Source organism: Colletotrichum siamense (genome assembly GCF_013390195.1).
Source record: "Colletotrichum siamense strain Cg363 chromosome Unknown KSG_Cg363_contig01, whole genome shotgun sequence".
Classification (NCBI taxonomy): Eukaryota; Fungi; Ascomycota; class Sordariomycetes; order Glomerellales; family Glomerellaceae; genus Colletotrichum; species Colletotrichum siamense.
Genome location: NW_023501014.1, coordinates 4,267,608 through 4,285,972, shown reverse-complemented (window position 1 = coordinate 4,285,972; position 18,365 = coordinate 4,267,608). Strand labels below are relative to the sequence as shown.

Below are 18,365 nucleotides of genomic sequence, written 5' to 3'. Positions count from 1 at the left end.
GTTTCGCATATTTCCCCTTGTCGATTTCTGGACGAGTACTTTCGTAGTAAGCTCACGGGTGCCAACACTCGAGAGCAGATAATACAATTAGCAGTCCATCAAGGATCTGGTGTCTTGGAGATTGTGTGAGCATAGCTGTGATGCATAATAAGTGTCTGAGTGTGTTTGCTGTGATGCGTGTTGTGCCAAGTGTTTCGCCGCGTCAAACCACCTGAATACCTCACTGTACCTTTGGAGAAAGGGTATCAAGGCAGCAGTGACTTCTTTTTCCTCCCCTCCCGTCGTCGATAGATGTGCCAAAACTAGAAAACATTCCCAAATAGCCTCGTCGCCGCATCGCCTACGCCTTGGTGTCCTTCGGGGCCATGAGCTGGACGAATTCCTGGTCTGTTCATTTCGCGAATTGCACGTCAGCCGCAATCCTCCGAAGGGTGTACTATATTTAGTCTAGGAAATTTGGGTGGGGGCGAGGAGGGGAATAGCGAGATGCGGCCGTCGGCAGAGCAGCGGAGAGCAGCAGTAGCGCAGGGCAATTTTGCATGCTGCTGCTGCTGCTGCTGCTGCTGCTGAAGCGCGGTCGTGCAGCGTTGCAGCGCAACCCGAGTCGACCGCTTGGGGATGAAGCTTACAGTCAATGGAACCGTTGCCGTCCAGATCGGCGTGCCTGATCATCTCCTCAATCTCCTCGTCGGTGGCGCGCTGACCGAGAGAGAGCAGCACCTGGCGCAGCTCTGACGGCGAGACGGAGCCGCTGTTGTCCTTGTCGAACACCTTGAAGGCGGCGGTGAGCTCTCTGTTGGGGTCCGCGGCCTTGCTCGACGTCGCGGGGGCCTCGCTCATCAGGTCGAGGAATTCTAGCAGCCGTCAATCGCCAGTTCGTTCGTACGTGACGTCGGGCCTTACCGTCGAGGCTGATGTCGCCCTTGCCCTTGGGGTCGACTTCCCTCATGAGCTCCTTGACCTCTTCGATGCTGGGGTTGAGGCCCAGGGACTTCATGGCGATGCGAAACTCCTCGGCATCGATGCCGCCTGGTCACGAGGCCGTGTCAGTGTGTGTATTGTCGTGGGAGGTGCGTGTTGGGACTAACCGGTGTTATCGCGGTCCTGTCCATCGGGGGCACGTTAGTACTAGACTGATGTTCGTCCCAAGAAACCAGGGTCTCTGTAATGCGATCGCCGTGGCTCGGGGCAGGGTTGGGGGTTCGTGGACATACCCATACGGAAAAGACTGCCTTGTAGTCCTTGACTTGCTCCTCGGTAAGGTTGTGGCGCGCCTGCATGAAGACGACGGATTAGAGCCCGTCAATCTCGTGGATATCGGAAACACAGCAGCAGCTCTATCTGAAGCTGGCGGTGCGAAAGGAGGGGCAAGTAGCGACGCACCATTTTTTTTATGAGTACTGCGGGCGTGAAAAGAGCGTCGGTGCGATTGATTCGGGCGTGCGCGGTGTCGGGTTATGGGATCGTTCGTCCGGTTCGAGCTGTATCGCGGTCGCTGGGATCGTCAAGTGTTTGTTGTTGACGCTGGGAAGGGGATGGATTGCAAGATTGGAGGGGAAAGGGAGGAAAACATGAGGTGAGGACCCCTCGGCTTGCCTCAGCCTGATTGACTGATTGGATTCACTACCACTACGTGCCTAGTTTTACGAGCCACCACTAGCTAGACCTTGTCGTTTGCCTTGTGCTGCCGATGTCCGCGCCCCAGCTCGACTAGTAGAGCTCCAGCCCAGCCCAAGCCAAATGCTTGTCCAGCTGTGTAAAGTGTGCCTTGTTTGTGAATTTGTCCCGCTAGCAGAGAGCCTGGCTGGGGAGGCCAGTAGTGGTGCAGCACTGCAACGCCGTCGCAAGAGTCAAGAATCAATCACCCACGCAATTTTCCTGATGGGCAGTGTGGTCCCTTGCTGCAGTCTGGTCGTCGTCGGTCTCTCTTCTTATGAAGTGTCCCTCCTCCAGACTTCCCCTCACTCTGCCCAACCCAGCCCGCTTCTGACGGATCACCGCCAGCATGTGAGCGATGGTATGACGCCAGGCGGCCCTACGGCTCTCTTCCTGGGCCTAGCGCGTGCTCACCTTTGGGGACTGAAGGATGAGGGTCTTGGCGGCAGAGCCAGATTCCGCCCGCGGACCTGCAAGCGTACGCGGCCGCATCCACATGGCGCCAGTCGAGGCGACCACCTCACCTCGCCGTCCAGCCCTGAACGCTGTCGGTCTGCCAAACGGTTCGCTATCGCTATTCCACTGGTCGACGGCGGGCAGACACGATGGGAGGGATTCCCGCCTCCCGCTCCTGCACTGCGGGCTGGGCATTTTCGTCCCTTCTTTTTCCTCCGGGAGCCCTGCTGCGGGAGACAGAACTGACAACCGTTCGGGCTTGGCAGGCCACGAACAGGGCCCTGCGGCCCTATCCATGTTGATGTTGCCTCTGATGGTCCGGGTTGCGGGCGTTTGGAGGAGCCCGCGCTGTGTTTGATACCCAAGTTAAGCTCGCATGTCCTTTGGTACTTGAGCAGCAAGTACCTCTTCCTGCTTGATGATCTGCAGCTGCTTGTATGGAAGAGGCATGTTAGCCCAACTTGACCGCGTGAGGCTCCGGCCCTCTTTGCGTTATTTAGGTATCAACTGAAGCTGGAGTCTGCTGCGCTGTCGACAAGGCCCAGAACCAACGCTGACGGCTTCCCTAAGGCTGTAGACAATACGCGGGATGGATATGGACGTCTCTCTCTTGCAGAAATGTCACTGTGCAAAAACGGGAGCTTCGTATCGAAACGCTGAAGCACTGCACAAACATGGCCCGTCTGGTGCAACTGGAACCGAGCATTCCGCTGCTGCCCCTCCTTCCCCTTCTCCCCCTTCAAACCCCACCACTCCAGCATCAAAGACGTCTCATCCTGGGCTGCCTCTGAAGCCGCAGCCCCTCCAAACCAGCTTAAGTCCCAAGCGCCTGTAGCTACCGCCCTCAGGTACCCGGCGGTTCCTCTCGCAGCCAGCTGACGGCGCCCCTCACCTCAGCTCAGCTCTCTCACCTGTGACCTCACCTCCATTGGGCCCCTCCCGGACCTCAACCCCACCGCATCCAACCTCTTGAACACTCCGTTATTAACGACACTTGGTCTTTGGTGCCGCTCCCGGGTCTTGCGCATCTCCAGATCACATTGCAGAAGCCGTATTCCGTCTTGAACCTCGGGGCTTCCAGAGCAACAGCAGCTTCTACTCACCCAGGCGGGTTTTTACCCCTCCCCCGCCTTTCCGGGACCAGCCACTCACATCATTCCAGGGACCTGTAAAGCAGCAACCTCCACAGTAAACAAAGCAACAGCCTGTCATCAAGCACCATCACAAAGCAGACATGTCGGGCTACCCTGGACAGTACGGCTACGGCGGCGGCGGCCATGACGGAGGCTACGGTGGAGGCTACGGAGGCGGCGGCGGCGGCTACCAGCCTCCCTCGGGCCCGCCCCCTTCTCACCACGGCGGTCACCACGGCGGCTACGGCGGAGGCTACGACCGTCCTCCTCCCGGCCCCCCGCAGGGCTACGGCAACTATCACGAGCAGCCTCCCAACCCAAACCCCGGCAGCAGCTACATGGGCAGGTACGCCCCCCCTTCTCACCCTCCCCCTCCAGGCTTGGATGTCTACGGCTACCCCGTGAACTCCCATGGTGACCAAGGAAGGCCCCGTAAGTCGACCCTTAGCTATCATGCCGGGCCGAGCTAACACGCCGCAGACATGCCCACCGTCAACTCCAACGACTGGGCGCACGGCAACAGAGGCGCGCCCCCTCCCCCTCCCACCGGCGTGCAGCAGTTCGGCCACGGCGCCCCCGAGGGCTACGGCTTCCAGTACTCCACCTGCCAGGGCAAGAGGAAAGCCCTGCTCATCGGCATCAACTACTTTGGCCAGGACGGCGAGCTCCGCGGCTGCATCAACGACGTCAAGAACGTCTCCGCCTTCCTCGTCGAGCGCTACGGTTACAAGCGCGAGGACATGGTCGTCCTCACCGACGACCAGCGCGAGCCCATGGGCCAGCCCACCAAGCAGAACATCCTCCGCGCGATGCACTGGCTCGTCCAGGGCGCCCAGCCCAACGACTCGCTCTTCTTCCACTACTCGGGCCACGGCGGCCAGACCGAGGACATTGACGGCGACGAGGACGACGGCTACGACGAGGTCATCTACCCGGTCGACTTTAAGGAGGCCGGCCACATTGTCGACGACGAGATGCACCACATCATGGTCAAGCCCCTGCAGCCCGGCGTGCGCCTGACGGCCATCTTCGACTCGTGCCACTCCGGATCCGCGCTCGACCTGCCGTACATCTACTCCACCAAGGGCGTCCTCAAGGAGCCCAACCTGGCCAAGGAGGCGGGCCAGGGTCTGCTCAGCGCCTTCCAGGCGTACACGGCTGGCGACCTCGGCGGTGTCGCGAGCTCCATCTTCAGCTTCGGCAAACGCGCCATCGCCGGCGACGACGCCTACGAGCGCACCAAGGAGACCCGCACGTCGCCTGCCGACGTCATCATGTGGTCCGGCAGCAAGGACAGTCAGACTTCGTGAGTGCTTCCAGTGCTGTGTGATTTTGGAGATAATTAACCCGAGCAGCGCCGACGCCAACATCGCAAACCAGGCCACCGGTGCCATGTCCTACGCCTTCATCTCTGCCCTCAAGGCGAACCCCCAGCAGAGCTACGTCCAGCTCCTCAACAGCATCCGTGACGTGCTCGAGGAGAAGTACACGCAGCTGCCCCAGCTTTCCAGCAGTCACCCCATTGGTAAGCTCTCCCGCGTGCGTTGAGACTGCTTTGGCTAACCCCCTTAGACACGGATATTCTGTACGTGATGTAAACGTACTCGTGCGTATGGTCGATTCTGGGGCACGGGAGTACACAAAATAGGTTAATCATAGCAATAAGAATGGCATCCATTGATTCTTGAAATGCAATCCTGGTCTTGGGGTATCGATCCTACAGCTCCTGATTCAACACGCGTGCCACCAAACGCCTTTGCCAGCTTCCAGCCGCTAATCCAGACAGCAAACCAACTCTAGTAATCTCAAACACAATGCGCCTGCCAATATCGTCCGCGCGTATACTCAAACACCATTTACATATCCGCAAAGGGGTCGTCGTCTTCAAAAGGGTCAAAAGTAGCAGCGCTCTTCTTGCGCTTGCTGGCGCGCTCGGGGCTGCTGCTGCCGCAGAGGTCGATGAGATCATCGTCCGCCTTTCTCTTGCTCGCGGTCGATGCCGAAGAGCTGCCAATGTTGGGCGAGCGCGCAGACAAGACATTTGCGGCCCGGCCGGCTGCTGACGTGCCAAATTGTGTACGGCGCGTCGTGTTCTCCTTGTCCTTAGCAAGGCCGTCGAACCGCGACTTGGCCATGGCCGAGGACGTTCCGGCGCTCACCACGTTTCCGGCGGCCGTCTTCACCTCCCACGTCGATTTGGAAGACCGCTTCTTGCGGGCTTTTTCTGCGTCCAGGACCGCTGACATGAAATCTGGCGCCCGCGATGTGGATGCTGACGACCCGGGCGTGGTGTTCAGGGGCGAGGTCGTTGACAGGCCGGGGATGGCGTTGTGTCTGCTTGCGAAACCGCTGACCGTCTTCAACAGTGGCGCCGTTTTGGTGTCACGCGCAAGTCCGCTCTTCCGGATCCCGTTGCGCACCGGCTCCCTGTTCCGCGTACCGCCGCCGCCAAACGATGCGAGCGGGTCCCGTTTGACGATGGGCTCGGGCGCTTTGGAGCTGCTGCTCGCTCCCGCATCATCAAGGGAGCCCATCGGCGGTTTCGAGTAGTCGTTAAACTTGGGCGTAGACTGCTCTCGTCGGGGCGGTTGAAGATTCTTGAGACGATCCCTCGTAGACAGCCCGCTCTTGGCCTGGGCGCTTCCCGGCGTCTTCTCCTTCTTGACTGACGCGAACATATCGCGAATGCTTCTGGATTGGCCGCGCTGCGAAGAGCTTGAGGGAGTGTGCTCAGTCTTGACGCGCGCGAGCTCGATGCGCGGTTCAGTCTTTGGTGTAACCAAGCCACCGACCGTGGTTCTAGCACTTGCCCCTGGCTCTCTCTTGACGGCCGTCTCTCGAACGCTCCTGCTAGGGGTCGCCGTGGAGACGGAAGTATTCGCAGATGACGACGAGCTGGTCCGAGAAAGCCCAGATCCGCTGGCGGACGTAAGTGATGGCCTCGCTGGTGTGCGCTGGACGGGATCCGCGGAATCAGCATCGCCCAGTTTCCACATGATGTCTCCCTTGTCGCCGAGGAAGGGCAGCAACCTCGACGGTTCAAACTGCCGCACGGTTCTGGACGCCTCCTGTCTGCGCAACGCTTCAATCTTGCCAAGCTCCTTGTTCACCAGAGAGACCTTGTTCAGCTGCATCGTGATGGACATTTCGTTTTTGCCAAAGATTGTCGTCTCGATGGGCTTCCTCTGCTGGCGGAGCTGCTCCTGAATATGGTCAATGACCTTCTTTGGCTTCACCAGATGGAACTTTTTCCAGTTGGGCTGTTCAAAGTAGGCGTCGAGGTATTTGCAGTCGGCGCAGCAGGGCCGCAGCGGCGTGATGGACGAAGGAGCGTCCTCGAACTGGAGGGAAGCGTCATCAAACACCATCTTGTGGTACAGACCGAAAATAGCCTGGAAGAGCTTCTGGAATGCAGGACTCGGATCTACGAGATCGTGAAGACTTTTGAGACAAGGCAGCCACAGAGGAGCCATGTGTATCGGCTTGATCTCTTCCTGATGGTGAACAATGTACATGACAAGGTGAGATAGTTCAGACGTCATGTCGAGCCGGTCGAGACCCTTGAACAGGCCGGCGAGCAAGGTAAAGCTTGTCGGGGGCGGTTGGCTCTGACCCTCGAGAAGCTCAGCCGACGGCTCGTCTTCGCACCACGTCTGTCTTGCGGTTTGCGCCTCGGTGCTGTCGTCTTTCAGTACGTTGCTGACGAGCTGGCTTACCAACCCTGGAGGAGCGCTGATGATGGGCATTTTGTAATCGTTGTAGAACATCTTCACCTGATCAAGGGGAAGGTTTTCCCGCTTTGCTACATCGAGCAGCCTGTTCAGCAGACCCAAGATGAAGGGTACCTGTTTCCGCAGCTCGCGAGATCCACATACGGCCGAGTTGACCCTGTATTTGGTCAGTCTCAATTCCTCAACAAGGGAGAAGCACCCACATTTTGTGCCAGTCGTCAAAGTTCTCAAAGAACTTCAAAAAGTCCGCGATAACGCGGCCGTGGTTCGCTGTGACTGGAGGCTTCAGCAAGGTCATGGCCTCGTTGATCAGCTCCTTGGCGACGTTGGTGGCCTCGACATTCTGAAAGTCTACCGGCATCTTGTTCATCGGGGCGGCAACGTGTAAGAAGTGGGCGTTCTTGAGAAAGAAGCGGCGCAACCTGTATCTGTGTCAAATGCGTCTCCATTCACGACAAGGGAATACGTACGCCCCGAGGGCTTTCGCCGCGGGATATCCCGTCCTGTCGGCATTCTGACACAACAAGTCGTAATTGATTGTTGGGTGCACCGGCGTGTTAGCAGCGAGACGCTCGAAGAGTGAATGGGCCCGGAAGACCAGGGAGACCACAATCAAGTCGCCCATGATGAGAGGATCCAGCGCCTTGATCCAATCTTCTCGGTTGCTGACCCTCATGCCGAGAATTCGGGTTTCCGCCGGTGCTTCGCTCTCCTTTGGGAACACGTAATCGCACAGCGCCTCCAGGGCTTGGAAATGCTCCTGTCGCTTCACCGGGGCCTCGCACTGTTTGAGTAAGTGCCACCAGACGTTGGCGTAGGGCTGCGGGTTTTCCGCGAAATCAACAAGATCCAGTTGCGTGCTCGTGGGCACGATCATGATGGCCTGCGGCTGGTGAGCATAAATCGCGTCACATGGAGGGGTCAGACCAACAGGTGCGAAGTACTTGCCGAGGTCGGCAGTCGTCCCGGGGACGATCTTTTGATACCACTTGGGGTTGTTCTCGCGAGCCTGGCGCTCTTCATCGAAATACCTCTGCTCCTGGGGCCCTTGCCAGAAGAACAGCCCGCGGCGGGCACGCTCCCACGCAATGTTCCTCTCGTCGAGGACGTTGCCTTCCTTGCAGTCAATTTCCTCTGCAAGGTTCGCTCCCGAGAACCCCCTGGACTGGTAGACGTGCGGCGTGTGGCGTACGTGCTGGTACGTCTTCCAGAACCCGTCCTCTCCGATTTGAGGTTCCGAGGCATGGCCGTTGGACTGCTCCTTGGACACCCACGCGTTGTACTGGCACGCAGTCCCGGTGTATTCCAGGACCACGGGGAGAACCTCGAAGCCGGCCTTGGGGCACTCGCAGCGCAGTCGGGCGACAAGAGCGGCATCCGCGGCGCACATGTCCCGGGCCAAGACCCAGCTCTCAAAGTCCCGGATGTTCGCGGGCGGGTGGAGATGGTAGAAGGCCCGCTGGTGCAGCAGGTTGCGCGCCTCGATCCTCGAGCTCCAGAACTTGAGAACCTCGGACAGCCGCCTGGAGGCAGCATCAGGCTCATCTTGATGGTGGTCGTTGGCGGCGGGCTTGCTGGACGTGTCGGACCCACCCGCCGCGTAAATGGCCTCGATGGCGGCGTACAGTTCGGTTCGCAGCGCGTTGTCCAACGGCGCCGAGGTCCCGTGCAGGACGCCGGGCCTCGTGCTGCGCCCAGGCTCTGTCATTTTTATTTCATCCGACGTTTGTATGAGAGTGGCACATTGAGTTGGAGTCGTTTACAACATCTGATGTGAGGCGCGCGTTGGTGAATTTGCGTGGAAAGCCAAAAAAAAAAAAAAAAAAAAAAAAGAAAGGAGATGAGCTCGACGCGTGCATGGGGGGTGGTGGGAGCTACGGCCCCTGGCCAGCTTGCTGGGTGCTGAGACCCGGCGCTGAAGCTCACCCCCGCGATCTGCCCCGCTCCTACGGCACTTGAGGCGATCGGATGTAACGATCCGGCGCGGTAGACGGCAGAGGCATGCAATACGTGTGACTACATGGAGATGGAAGAACGAGTGAAGTATTTGCTCGAGCTCTTTTCCAAGGTAGGTGGTTGATTTTCAGGGTCCTGGTGGACTGTTTCGCGGTGCAGGGAGGACGCAGACATGCTTCAATAGCTGTCGAGAAACGCCTGGAAACAATGAATGCAATTGCCATTAGGGACTCTTCCATTAGATTCGTAGGCTCAGCTTTTGTTTGTAAATTTGGTATCTCAGTTCCTTTAATTTCAACCTTCCAATCAAGCCGAGTGCCCAACAAGCACTTCGTCAGCGTCTATGGCCCTTTGCCTATCCAGCAGCACCATCTTGACCCATCAGTCGCCAACCTGGCCGTCGCATCAAAACGAGTCAGACGCTCGCGGGATCGGTGGATCAAAGCGCGGGCAAACCCCTGGGGCCGTGCAGAAAACCGTTCGTCTGAAATTGGCGTCATCATCCCGACAAGCAAACAAGGCACGGAACGACGCATTTCGACAGTATCTTCTTCATTCGCATCAAAAGACAAGACCCCGTAGTGACACGCTCCTCCAGACCCAGCTCGTCAACATCCAGAATCCCCAGAGCGTCGCCAGAGAAGCCGCTCCCACGACCACGAGCACCTGCCCTCGGACCTCGAACGCGTCGTCCATCTCCATACGCATCAGCTTCTTCTGCTTGCTGTGGTAGTAAAACTCGCCCGGCTCCTCCCTGGGACTTGATCTGGGACTGGGATTCGGTGTCGTGGATTCCTTCTGCATGTACGTGTACGGTGAGTGACGGTACACGATGCTGTGTAGCCAGCTGGGCATCCAGCCGCCGCCGTGGTGGTGGCCGCGATCCCGGGATCTCTTTAGTGTATACTTCAAGTCGACCCACACAAGGGAGAGGAGAAACGAGACGAAGATGATGGGTGTCATGATACCCTGCGAGAGTGTCAGTCTCAACTCTTCTGGATCGTCAAGTTGGGACAAACCTTGTAGAGGGTCGACTGCTGCATGGTGCCGGCATCGCTGCCGCTCCTCGTGGCAGTGACTTTCGTGGCTGTTGCTGATGACGACATAATCCCACTACTGGACCGGGTACTCGACACACTTTCCGCAGACTGATTCCTTCGCATGTCGACGATATTAAGCTCTCAATGCGAGCTGCTTCCGATGAACCGCAATAGATTGTCCACGGCAGCCAAAGTTCGTGGTGCCTGAGAGTCGGGAGGGAAGGCAAAAGACGTCGGTGACGACGGGACGGCGGCGTGCGGAGACAGGAATACAGTTAAATATTTTGGAGCTTACCTACCTACAGTCGACCAAAGCCAGTCCGGGCGGGACCTTCGGCGCGGCCACCTGGTCACCGCCCGCTTTCCCGCCCGCCGCTCGTTCGCTTTCGCTTCACCCTTTTTTTTGTTAGTTCCCTGACGGTAATAGCCCATATCCTTCTACCGTCGGGTTCGCCTTCGATACGCCCTGTTTGGCGCGTGCACTGCGGCCGGGACACGGGAGTGACGGAGTTGGCCCCACTTGGCGCACTTTGCGTGTTGGCGATCAGCAGGAGAGGTCCAATCGACACCAGCACCTCGACACGACACAGGGCTGCCCGACGCCTACGTAAAGCTTCGATGGAGAGCCGATTCGCGCAGGCTGTTAACGCACAGCTTCCCCGTTGACCAGGGGCTCAGTGCGTTGGGCCTCGCACGTCGACAGGGCTGAGGTGCAGAGCCTCGGAAACGCGACGCTAGCGGCGCAAGCAACCGGCCGGCGCTCGACTGCGGTACATCATCGTCCACAGCCACAACTGCGACAATTGCGTCGGTGATCAGCGTGCGTTTCACCATCTACACCTTCACTTTACGTTTTGAGAGCTCGCCCTTGTTTTCCAAGACAAACGGCTCTCCAAGACAAATATCTGATCCGCCCTCACGTGTATTACAAAGGTATCTCGTGGTCGTCGTCTAAATGGTTTTCAGATCTATCGAGTGTTGTGGATATCAAGCACCAAAATGTCCTGGGCGCCAACGCGGGTCAGGTCGTCCATCACCAGAGCAATCCTCTTCTTCTCCACCATGGAGCTGACGGCAACCCAGCCCTCCTCGTCCAGCGTCGTGATGGTCGGCGCCCGCTTGCCGGGGGTGATCTGCTTTGCCTCGACGAGGCGTGACCTCTCGATGTTGTACTGACACAGGACAAACCTCTGAGCGGTGATGACACCGCGGATGCGGGCGGCGATGAGCTCGACGAGCTCGACGTTGGAGGGGTTGCGGGACTTGATCAGGACGGACTGCGAGTCGACGACGGTGTCGATGGCCTTGAGGCCGGCGGCCCTCATGGTCTCGCCAGACTCTGCGATACGTCAGCCTCCGTTTTCACAAACAAAAAGGGACTACTCACCAACGAGATCGACGATGCCGTCGGCAACACCCAGTGCGCAGGCGGCCTCGACACTTCCGCTGAGCTCAATGATCTTGGTGCGCAGCTTCCTGGGCGACGTGTTGCTGTTGCCGTCGGCGTCGACGCCCAGCTCGAGCTTGGCAAAGTGCTCCTCGGCCAGGTTGACGAAGCTGGTGCCGATGGTCTTGCCGACCAGGTCTTGCGTTGTGGCGTAGGCTCCCTTCTCGGGGACCTGGACCTGGAGCTTGCAGGCACCGAAGCCGAGCTCCATGACCATCTCGCAGCCACCGGTGGGCTTCAGCTCGCCATCGTTGAGGTCGACGGACGCTCTCCTCGACTTGTTGTGGGCAATAATGCCGGCATCGTGCTCCCTGACCTGGTCCCAGCCCGTGATTCCGAGGTCGACACGGCCCTCGCCCACAAAGGTCGGGATATCGGCGGCAGGCAGGAAGATGAGGGCGATGGGGAGGTTCTTGACGAGGGCAATGTCGAGACGGCTCTCGCGGCGGAACTTGATGTCGGCTCCCTCAAGCAGGTCCAGGGTGGCCGAGTTGAGGCGGCCCTCTGCGGATGGCATTGTCAGCGCATAGATCCACGGCAGACGCGGTTGACTCACTCTTGGGCACGGCGAACAACAGGCGACCCTCTAGGCTTTCCTTCGCGATCAGCTTCTCCTTGAACTGGGCCATGATGCGTTTGGCTTGGGGAGGGGTAAGACCAACTGATTGACCAGATCCATGACGGGCTAGGTATGTATACGCTCTACAATGCCGTGGAGAACGTGGGGGTGTGTTTGCCCTCGATGTCGTTATGGGCTCGTGGATTGGGCGAGAACGTCGGGCGCGCAGGGATGGAGCACAGCGTCGTAGCAAATCCAATGATGCGACAAGATTTCTGCAGCAGCGAGAACGGCAGCCGGGTTGCACAAGGGACGGCGGGGTTGGGAAGGTTAAGTTGGAGCGATTGCCGAGTCAATTGGCCAGGGCCGAAGATGTTGAGGTGAAGATGAGATGGCCCGGCTGGCTCTGCGCGACTTTGTATTCTCTTTCCGTCGTCTCTCGTTCGTCGCGGAAGGTGTCCGGCGGGGTGGTTCTGCGGTGAGTCAAAACGGAGGCACTGAAGCCAGACGACGCGGAAATTTTGTGTGGGCTGGGCCGTCTGGCTGGTTAGTGTGCCGCGGTGCAGCAGCGCTAGCGTTCACCACGTTGGCCTATGTCGGAGCTCGACTGGCCGCAGAGACGAAAAAAATCGCAGAGGTGCGACGGGATGGCGGGGCACGCCGTTGAACGCGGGGCAGTCCTGGACGTCTGCGGCGGCAGATGCCGGACGCTGGAGGGGCAGCGCCGGTGGAAGCATGAAGTGACGCATGTCCTGCGCGGCATTGCCCTATTCGTGAGGTGGAGGGCCGCAATTGTGGAGCGCAGTGCAATTGAGAGAATGCCATCTTCAACGACGGTATTCGTTGTCGATAGGAGCAGCCTTGGTGTTGGTGGTGTTGAGGCCGTTGACTTTGCGGTGATTGTCAACAAGAGATGGACGGTTTCTGCCTCTTCCATTGGCAGAAGATATGCCATTCAAAGCAGACGAGACCAACCTAATTCAACTCAACTCAGACAGAGACAAGCAATTCAACGTGTCCCAACGCCTGGCCTTAGACAGCCGCATTCCTCTTCAGACCGATGATCAAGGGTTTCGAGTGCCTCTGTCTCTGTCACAACCACGGCTCGACAACCGACCTGTTAAGGTTTAATGCAAGGGGTATTTCCAACCAGAACACATTGCAATGCTGGAGCGCCGAGAGAATGGACGTAGGTTCACGCGTTAATTAGATGCATATTAGCGACCAGGAACAAGATCCAGTTGATTGGACATGCCGACTACTCGGAGTCTCCCTCTGTCCGCCCTGGTCAGAGCTTCAGCACCAGAAGGCCCGTCGGCTTCCACCTGGCTTCTATTTCCAACAGCACCTCGCCCGGGGAAACAAACGACAGGGAGACGAGGCACGGCGACAGGCCAGGTAGGGAGACACCTTCCACCAGGCCACTTAGACGAGACACTACTCGTGCCGTCTGGACTCTTGTTATCCACGCACGGCAGCATTCTGTGCTCCCTCGCATCCTCGTTGTGTCCAGTAGGTTTTCACGAATGTCGCAGTATCTCTCCATCAAGCCACGCTTCTTGCTGGAGCTGATGACCCCATCCGCACCGTCCGTCATGCTCTTGTCGTCCTGGTCCGTCCGTGTATCAAATGCGCCGCCCCTATCCCCGACATCCAGTACCTAATCATTACATACTTTATCCCAACCGCCCGCAGCCGCCAGAGTGTGTGCTCCCGTCTGCTCCATCTCACCGGCCACTTTCAGCAGACCCCAATCTCTCGTATCGCACATCTCCCTTGCGCGTGCTTCCACCAAATCTCCCCCGTGCAATACGCTGCAGCGCGCATCCGTCCCCATATTACTTTTATCGCCCGGCCCACCAGAGCTTCCTCAGCTCTCACCACCCCTCCCTTGGTCCCTTGGCCTGCACCTGTTGCTGCACCTCGCATCCAGAGGACCAGAAACATCCCTGGCCAGACACTGCGAGCTGCGGGCATGACGCGCGCGCCGCCGTCCGGTCCTGACATCCGCAGCGGCCGCGACGCCCCCCGGGATTTACTTTAAAATCGCTGGTCCACCTGGCCTCTCCCCCATCCTCCCCGGATCTTCAAATGGACCAGACGTCGTCCTCTACGACGCTGTCGCACGATTCCACTCTCCACCCACCCTCGGACGATTCGGGCGGCAAATCCACGCCCATTCGAACACCCTCGCGATCATCCTCCAGCTTCGACGACGACAGGAGCAGCCCTCTCCAGCTTGATGACCTGTCGAAGTTGCGGAAACCACCCCAAGCACACAGAGAGGAGCCCAGACGAGTACCCGGTTCTCGCGGAGTAGGCGAACGAGACGATTCAGACGACAACGACGACGATAGCGACAACGCCGAAGACGACGCTCTCGTGTTAGAGCAGGATCCCGCCGAGATGTCGAGCTGGTCGGGGCAGCCCTCCATTAGGGGGAGCTCCGAGGCCATGCGCATGATTCTCCTGACGTTCAACACCCTCGGCATCACGTATGTTGCACTTGGTCGTTGCCTTTTGGGCTCACTTGACTAATTCTGCCGCAATGCAGCTTTACATGGGGAATTGAAATGACCTGTACGTCCCCTCGTCGATTGTGCGCGCCATCGTTTGGCTAACTTGGTTGGCAGACTGCACACCATACCTCCTCAACCTCGGGCTGTCGAAGAGTAACACATCGCTGGTTTGGGTTGCAGGCCCTCTGTCTGGCCTTGTGGTGCAGCCCATTGTCGGGGCGATTGCGGACGAGTCCAAGTCGAAATGGGGCAGGCGACGTCCTTTCATAGTGCTGGGCTCGATCATCACGGCGTTTGCGCTGGCGATATTGGGCTTCACCAAGGAGATTGTGGGAATATTCATCTCAGAGAAGGAGACTGCCCGTATATTCACCATTATCCTGGCGGTGCTGGCAATCTACGTCGTGGATTTTGCCATCAATGCCGGTAGGACCAGCTGACCCAATGTAGCGCACTTTGAGCTAACCCTTGCCAGTCATGTCTTGCGCAAGAAGCTTGATCGTCGACACGTTACCAATCGAGAAGCAGCAGACCGGTGCTGCTTGGTGTAAGTGGACCTCGGGCGGACTCGTGGTTGCTCACTAACAAGATATACAGCCAGCAGGATGTCCGCCATTGGGCACATGCTGGGCTACATTGCAGGAGCCGTAGACCTGGTTGGGATCTTTGGCACATGGCTGGGCGATTCGCAGTTTCAGATCCTCACAGTGATTGCCACCTTCATGATGCTGTTCTCGTCGGCCGTCACATGCTGGGCCGTGACGGAGAGGGTCCTCGTGTCGACGAGGCAAGACCCGCGCCAGGCCACTGGAAAGTTCAAAGTGTTCCGTCAGATCTGGTCAACGCTGCTTCATCTGCCACCCAGAATCCAGGCCATCTGCTGGGCGCAGTTCTGGTCCTGGATCGGCTGGTTCCCGTTCCTCTTCTACAGCACCACGTGGGTCGGCGAGACCTACTTCCGCTACGACGCCGCCGCGGATGGCAAGGACTCCAAGGACGCGCTGGGAGATATCGGTCGCATCGGCAGCATGGCCCTGGTCATCTACTCGACCATCACCTTCATCGGCGCCTGGCTGCTGCCTCTCATCGTCAAATCCCCGGACGACGACAACTTCACGGCGCGGCCGCCTCGGGCCATTGCTCCGTTCCTGGAGAAGTTTAGCAAGAAGAAGCCCGACCTCATGACGGCCTGGATCTTTGGACACCTCATGTTCGCCGCCGCCATGTCCCTGGCGCCCTTTGCCACCAGCTTCCGGTTCGCGACGTTCCTCGTTGCCGCCTGCGGTTTCTCCTGGACGATTGCCATGTGGGCGCCGTCGGCGTTCCTCGGTGTTGAGGTCAACAAGCTGAGCGGGGGAGGCAGTAGCAGCGGTGGCGCGGCATACCGGCGCCTGTCGGACGCCTCCAACATTGAACTACCGACGCTCGGCCAGGACCAGCCGCTGCACCTCGAACACGGGCCGGACGAGAACACGCAACCGTCCTCCTCGACCGGCGAGCTCTCGGGCATCTACTTTGGCATCCTCAACATCTACACGACGCTGCCGCAGTTTATCGGCACCTTCATCAGCTCCATTGTCTTTTCGATCCTGGAACCGGGCAAGAGCCCCGAGCTGTCAGACGCGCCGGAGGAGGAGCACCACAACACGGACGGCCCGAACGCCATCGCTGTCTGCCTCTTCATTGGTGCCATGTGTGCCGTCGTTGCTGCTTTCGCCACACGAAAGCTGAAGCATCTTTGAGCTGGTACCGGCTGAGGTACCGACGTTGTAAAACTAGCACGGGCATGGGACGGCGTTTCGGAAGACGGCGGTTTCTTGTTGTAGTAATTGCCTAGGATGAAAGGGTTTGGTCAATCTAGGAGTTTGGGATGGACATGTTTTTGAGACCTGCCGGACGTAGAGAGCGTCTTTGAATGCAATCACTTTCCATCAGCATGCTTCTTGGTGTCAAATGTTTGTACTGAGCTGCCCCCTATGGAGCATGCTACGAGAACGATATGTACAAGTCTGTTTCGCTGCGTGGTGCCGCTCCAAGCCCATCATATCGACGCTGCCCATGGGTATCTCGAGTGTCTCATCGCGCCGATGCGTAACTCCCTGTCGTCATAATAGAATCGCATCGCATCGCTAGACGGGATTTAAGCGCGTCGTAAATGTGGTCCTCCGCCTCGCCCCTCATTTATCCTTCTCGTTCTCGGCCTCTGACACCTTCTCCCACTCGTCCTCGGTGCTCACGCTCGACTGCGTGCCGTCAGCATTGGTACTCTCGGCGTTCGACTCCGTAGCGGCAGCGACCCTGCGGTTCAGCTCTGCTTCCTGCCTCTGCTCCTCCGTCTCGACCTGGCTGCTGCTGCCGGCGACACGAGACCTGGCGACCTTCCTCTTACGACCGGAAGCCGCGCCCTCAACCTCGGTGTCGCTATCGTCCGTGGCGGCGGGAGCCGTGGTGTCGGCCCCAAGCGCCTTCTTGAGATCCTGCTGCTCATTGTTGAGGGCGATCTCGCGGGCGAACCAGTTTATGCTGTACCACAGGCCGCCGGAGATGAAGGAGAGGATGACAAAGTGTATGCTATACGTGCCCACGAAGAGCAAGAGGAGGAGGACCTGGAGGGCGGCGAAGGTGGCGTTGGTAGCGACCAGGAGCGTGGGCGTCGGGCCGGGGGTGAAGATTGACTCCCAGAGCTTGACTACGAAGTCGGCCATGGTTGCGGTTGTGGTCGTCGACGGGCTGGGATTTCTGAGGAAGAGTCGGCGCGGTTTCGTCGGGTAGACCGCTCGGGTTGGGAATGGATGCAGTAGGTTTGGGGGCTGGAGGAGTCGACTCCGTTGGGCTGTGATGACGATGATGCACCGGGCTCAACTGCGGGGCGTCGGATGGCTGATGTAACGCTGGTGCGAGCTTCTTTCGTCGCGACGTGATAAAGTGATGTTGTTTACGGCGGTAGTCAGACTGGAGAGTCGAGGCGGTAAGAGCGCATAATAAATAGTGCTGTTTTTCCGGACGAGTATGCGCGCAACAGCTGGGGGAGGCGGCTGGTAGCGTAATGGTGGTGGAAGGTAGCTGGTGTGTTGTGCAGGAGAGGGGTCCGGTGTGGTCTTGAGGACGGGAGGGTACTTTTTAGATAACGCGGGCCATGGCGGGGAACAGCGACTTAAAGTATCCGCGCTTTCGATGGGAGGACAGCAACATCAACGATCCATGGGAGACACGTGTGTTTCCGGCCCAGCGAATGGAGCATCGCGCAGGGCATCTGTAGTCAACGCTGGAAAGACACCGTTGCCTTGAGTGAAGTTTACAAGTGGCATTTGCAAAGAGGTGACCGTGGCCTCGCGATGCTGAGCTTCAGAAGGACAGTTCGGAACCGGGATAGATGCGTCAACACCAGCGACTGCCTTGGTGTCATATGGATGCCTAGCATACCAGCAGCCGTCATTCACAACCACACCGCAAGCACTTCAGACGGCGCGGCTCATCACGGTAATACGTGCGGTAAAGGAGCCAAGCCAGTCAGTCTGCGTCGCAGGGCATCCCGCGTCGGAATGACCCCTCCATGGCCGTAAAACGTCACCGTCGCGGCCCTTTTCGTGGGGTCGTGACCTCTCGTACACAATGCCTTAGTTGAGCCGATCCGAGGCGGCAGCCCTGCTGACCAGATTTGGCCGTGTAAGCCGGCAACCGTTGACACAATGTCGGGTTTTGGTTTGTCGTGGTATTCTGTTGTTAATTGCCCCCGTCTCCCTCTGTTGCTCGAAAGTCCGTCGTCAGTCTTGCTTCCAGCCATTGTCCGTCGCACCTTGCAGGTCCATTGAATGCACCAACACGACGCCCCGAAGCACCTTGTCGGCGATAGCCCTCCCGGATCAGC

The 18,365-nt window shown here is 58.6% G+C and overlaps 7 protein-coding genes across 7 annotated transcripts; 2 read left to right on the top strand and 5 right to left on the bottom strand.

Moving 5' to 3' along the window:
• Positions 1-340: 340 nt before the first annotated feature.
• CALM (Calmodulin) lies at positions 341-1,280 on the bottom strand (the record flags this gene model as incomplete). The annotated part of the gene is made up of 5 exons (XM_036632930.1): positions 341-387; positions 630-854; positions 904-1,029; positions 1,089-1,104; positions 1,215-1,280. The coding sequence occupies 5 exons, from the start codon at positions 1,278-1,280 to the stop codon at positions 341-343; spliced, it is 480 nt and encodes a 159-aa protein (XP_036501152.1).
• Positions 1,281-3,346: 2,066 nt separating this feature from the next.
• Positions 3,347-4,843, top strand: casA-0 (Metacaspase-1; the record flags this gene model as incomplete). Its single annotated transcript, XM_036632929.1, has 4 exons — positions 3,347-3,677; positions 3,726-4,551; positions 4,601-4,770; positions 4,818-4,843. The coding sequence occupies 4 exons, from the start codon at positions 3,347-3,349 to the stop codon at positions 4,841-4,843; spliced, it is 1,353 nt and encodes a 450-aa protein (XP_036501153.1).
• Positions 4,844-5,101: 258 nt separating this feature from the next.
• CGCS363_v001079 (uncharacterized protein) lies at positions 5,102-8,684 on the bottom strand (the record flags this gene model as incomplete). The annotated part of the gene is made up of 4 exons (XM_036632928.1): positions 5,102-7,133; positions 7,180-7,398; positions 7,447-7,859; positions 7,908-8,684. 4 exons carry the CDS (start codon positions 8,682-8,684, stop codon positions 5,102-5,104), a joined length of 3,441 nt encoding a protein of 1,146 aa, XP_036502583.1.
• An 809-nt stretch (positions 8,685-9,493) lies between these two features.
• Positions 9,494-10,038, bottom strand: CGCS363_v001078 (uncharacterized protein; the record flags this gene model as incomplete). The annotated part of the gene is made up of 2 exons (XM_036632927.1): positions 9,494-9,901; positions 9,952-10,038. The coding sequence occupies 2 exons, from the start codon at positions 10,036-10,038 to the stop codon at positions 9,494-9,496; spliced, it is 495 nt and encodes a 164-aa protein (XP_036502582.1).
• A 902-nt stretch (positions 10,039-10,940) lies between these two features.
• HIS1 (ATP phosphoribosyltransferase) lies at positions 10,941-12,048 on the bottom strand (the record flags this gene model as incomplete). The annotated part of the gene is made up of 3 exons (XM_036632926.1): positions 10,941-11,311; positions 11,360-11,923; positions 11,976-12,048. The coding sequence occupies 3 exons, from the start codon at positions 12,046-12,048 to the stop codon at positions 10,941-10,943; spliced, it is 1,008 nt and encodes a 335-aa protein (XP_036502590.1).
• A 2,021-nt stretch (positions 12,049-14,069) lies between these two features.
• Positions 14,070-16,239, top strand: sut1-1 (General alpha-glucoside permease; the record flags this gene model as incomplete). The annotated part of the gene is made up of 5 exons (XM_036632925.1): positions 14,070-14,473; positions 14,533-14,558; positions 14,612-14,923; positions 14,973-15,044; positions 15,095-16,239. 5 exons carry the CDS (start codon positions 14,070-14,072, stop codon positions 16,237-16,239), a joined length of 1,959 nt encoding a protein of 652 aa, XP_036502904.1.
• Positions 16,240-16,674: 435 nt separating this feature from the next.
• Positions 16,675-17,202, bottom strand: PKR1 (V-type ATPase assembly factor PKR1; the record flags this gene model as incomplete). The annotated part of the gene is made up of 1 exon (XM_036632924.1): positions 16,675-17,202. One exon carries the CDS (start codon positions 17,200-17,202, stop codon positions 16,675-16,677), a length of 528 nt encoding a protein of 175 aa, XP_036502589.1.
• Between the last annotated feature and the right edge of the window lie 1,163 nt (positions 17,203-18,365).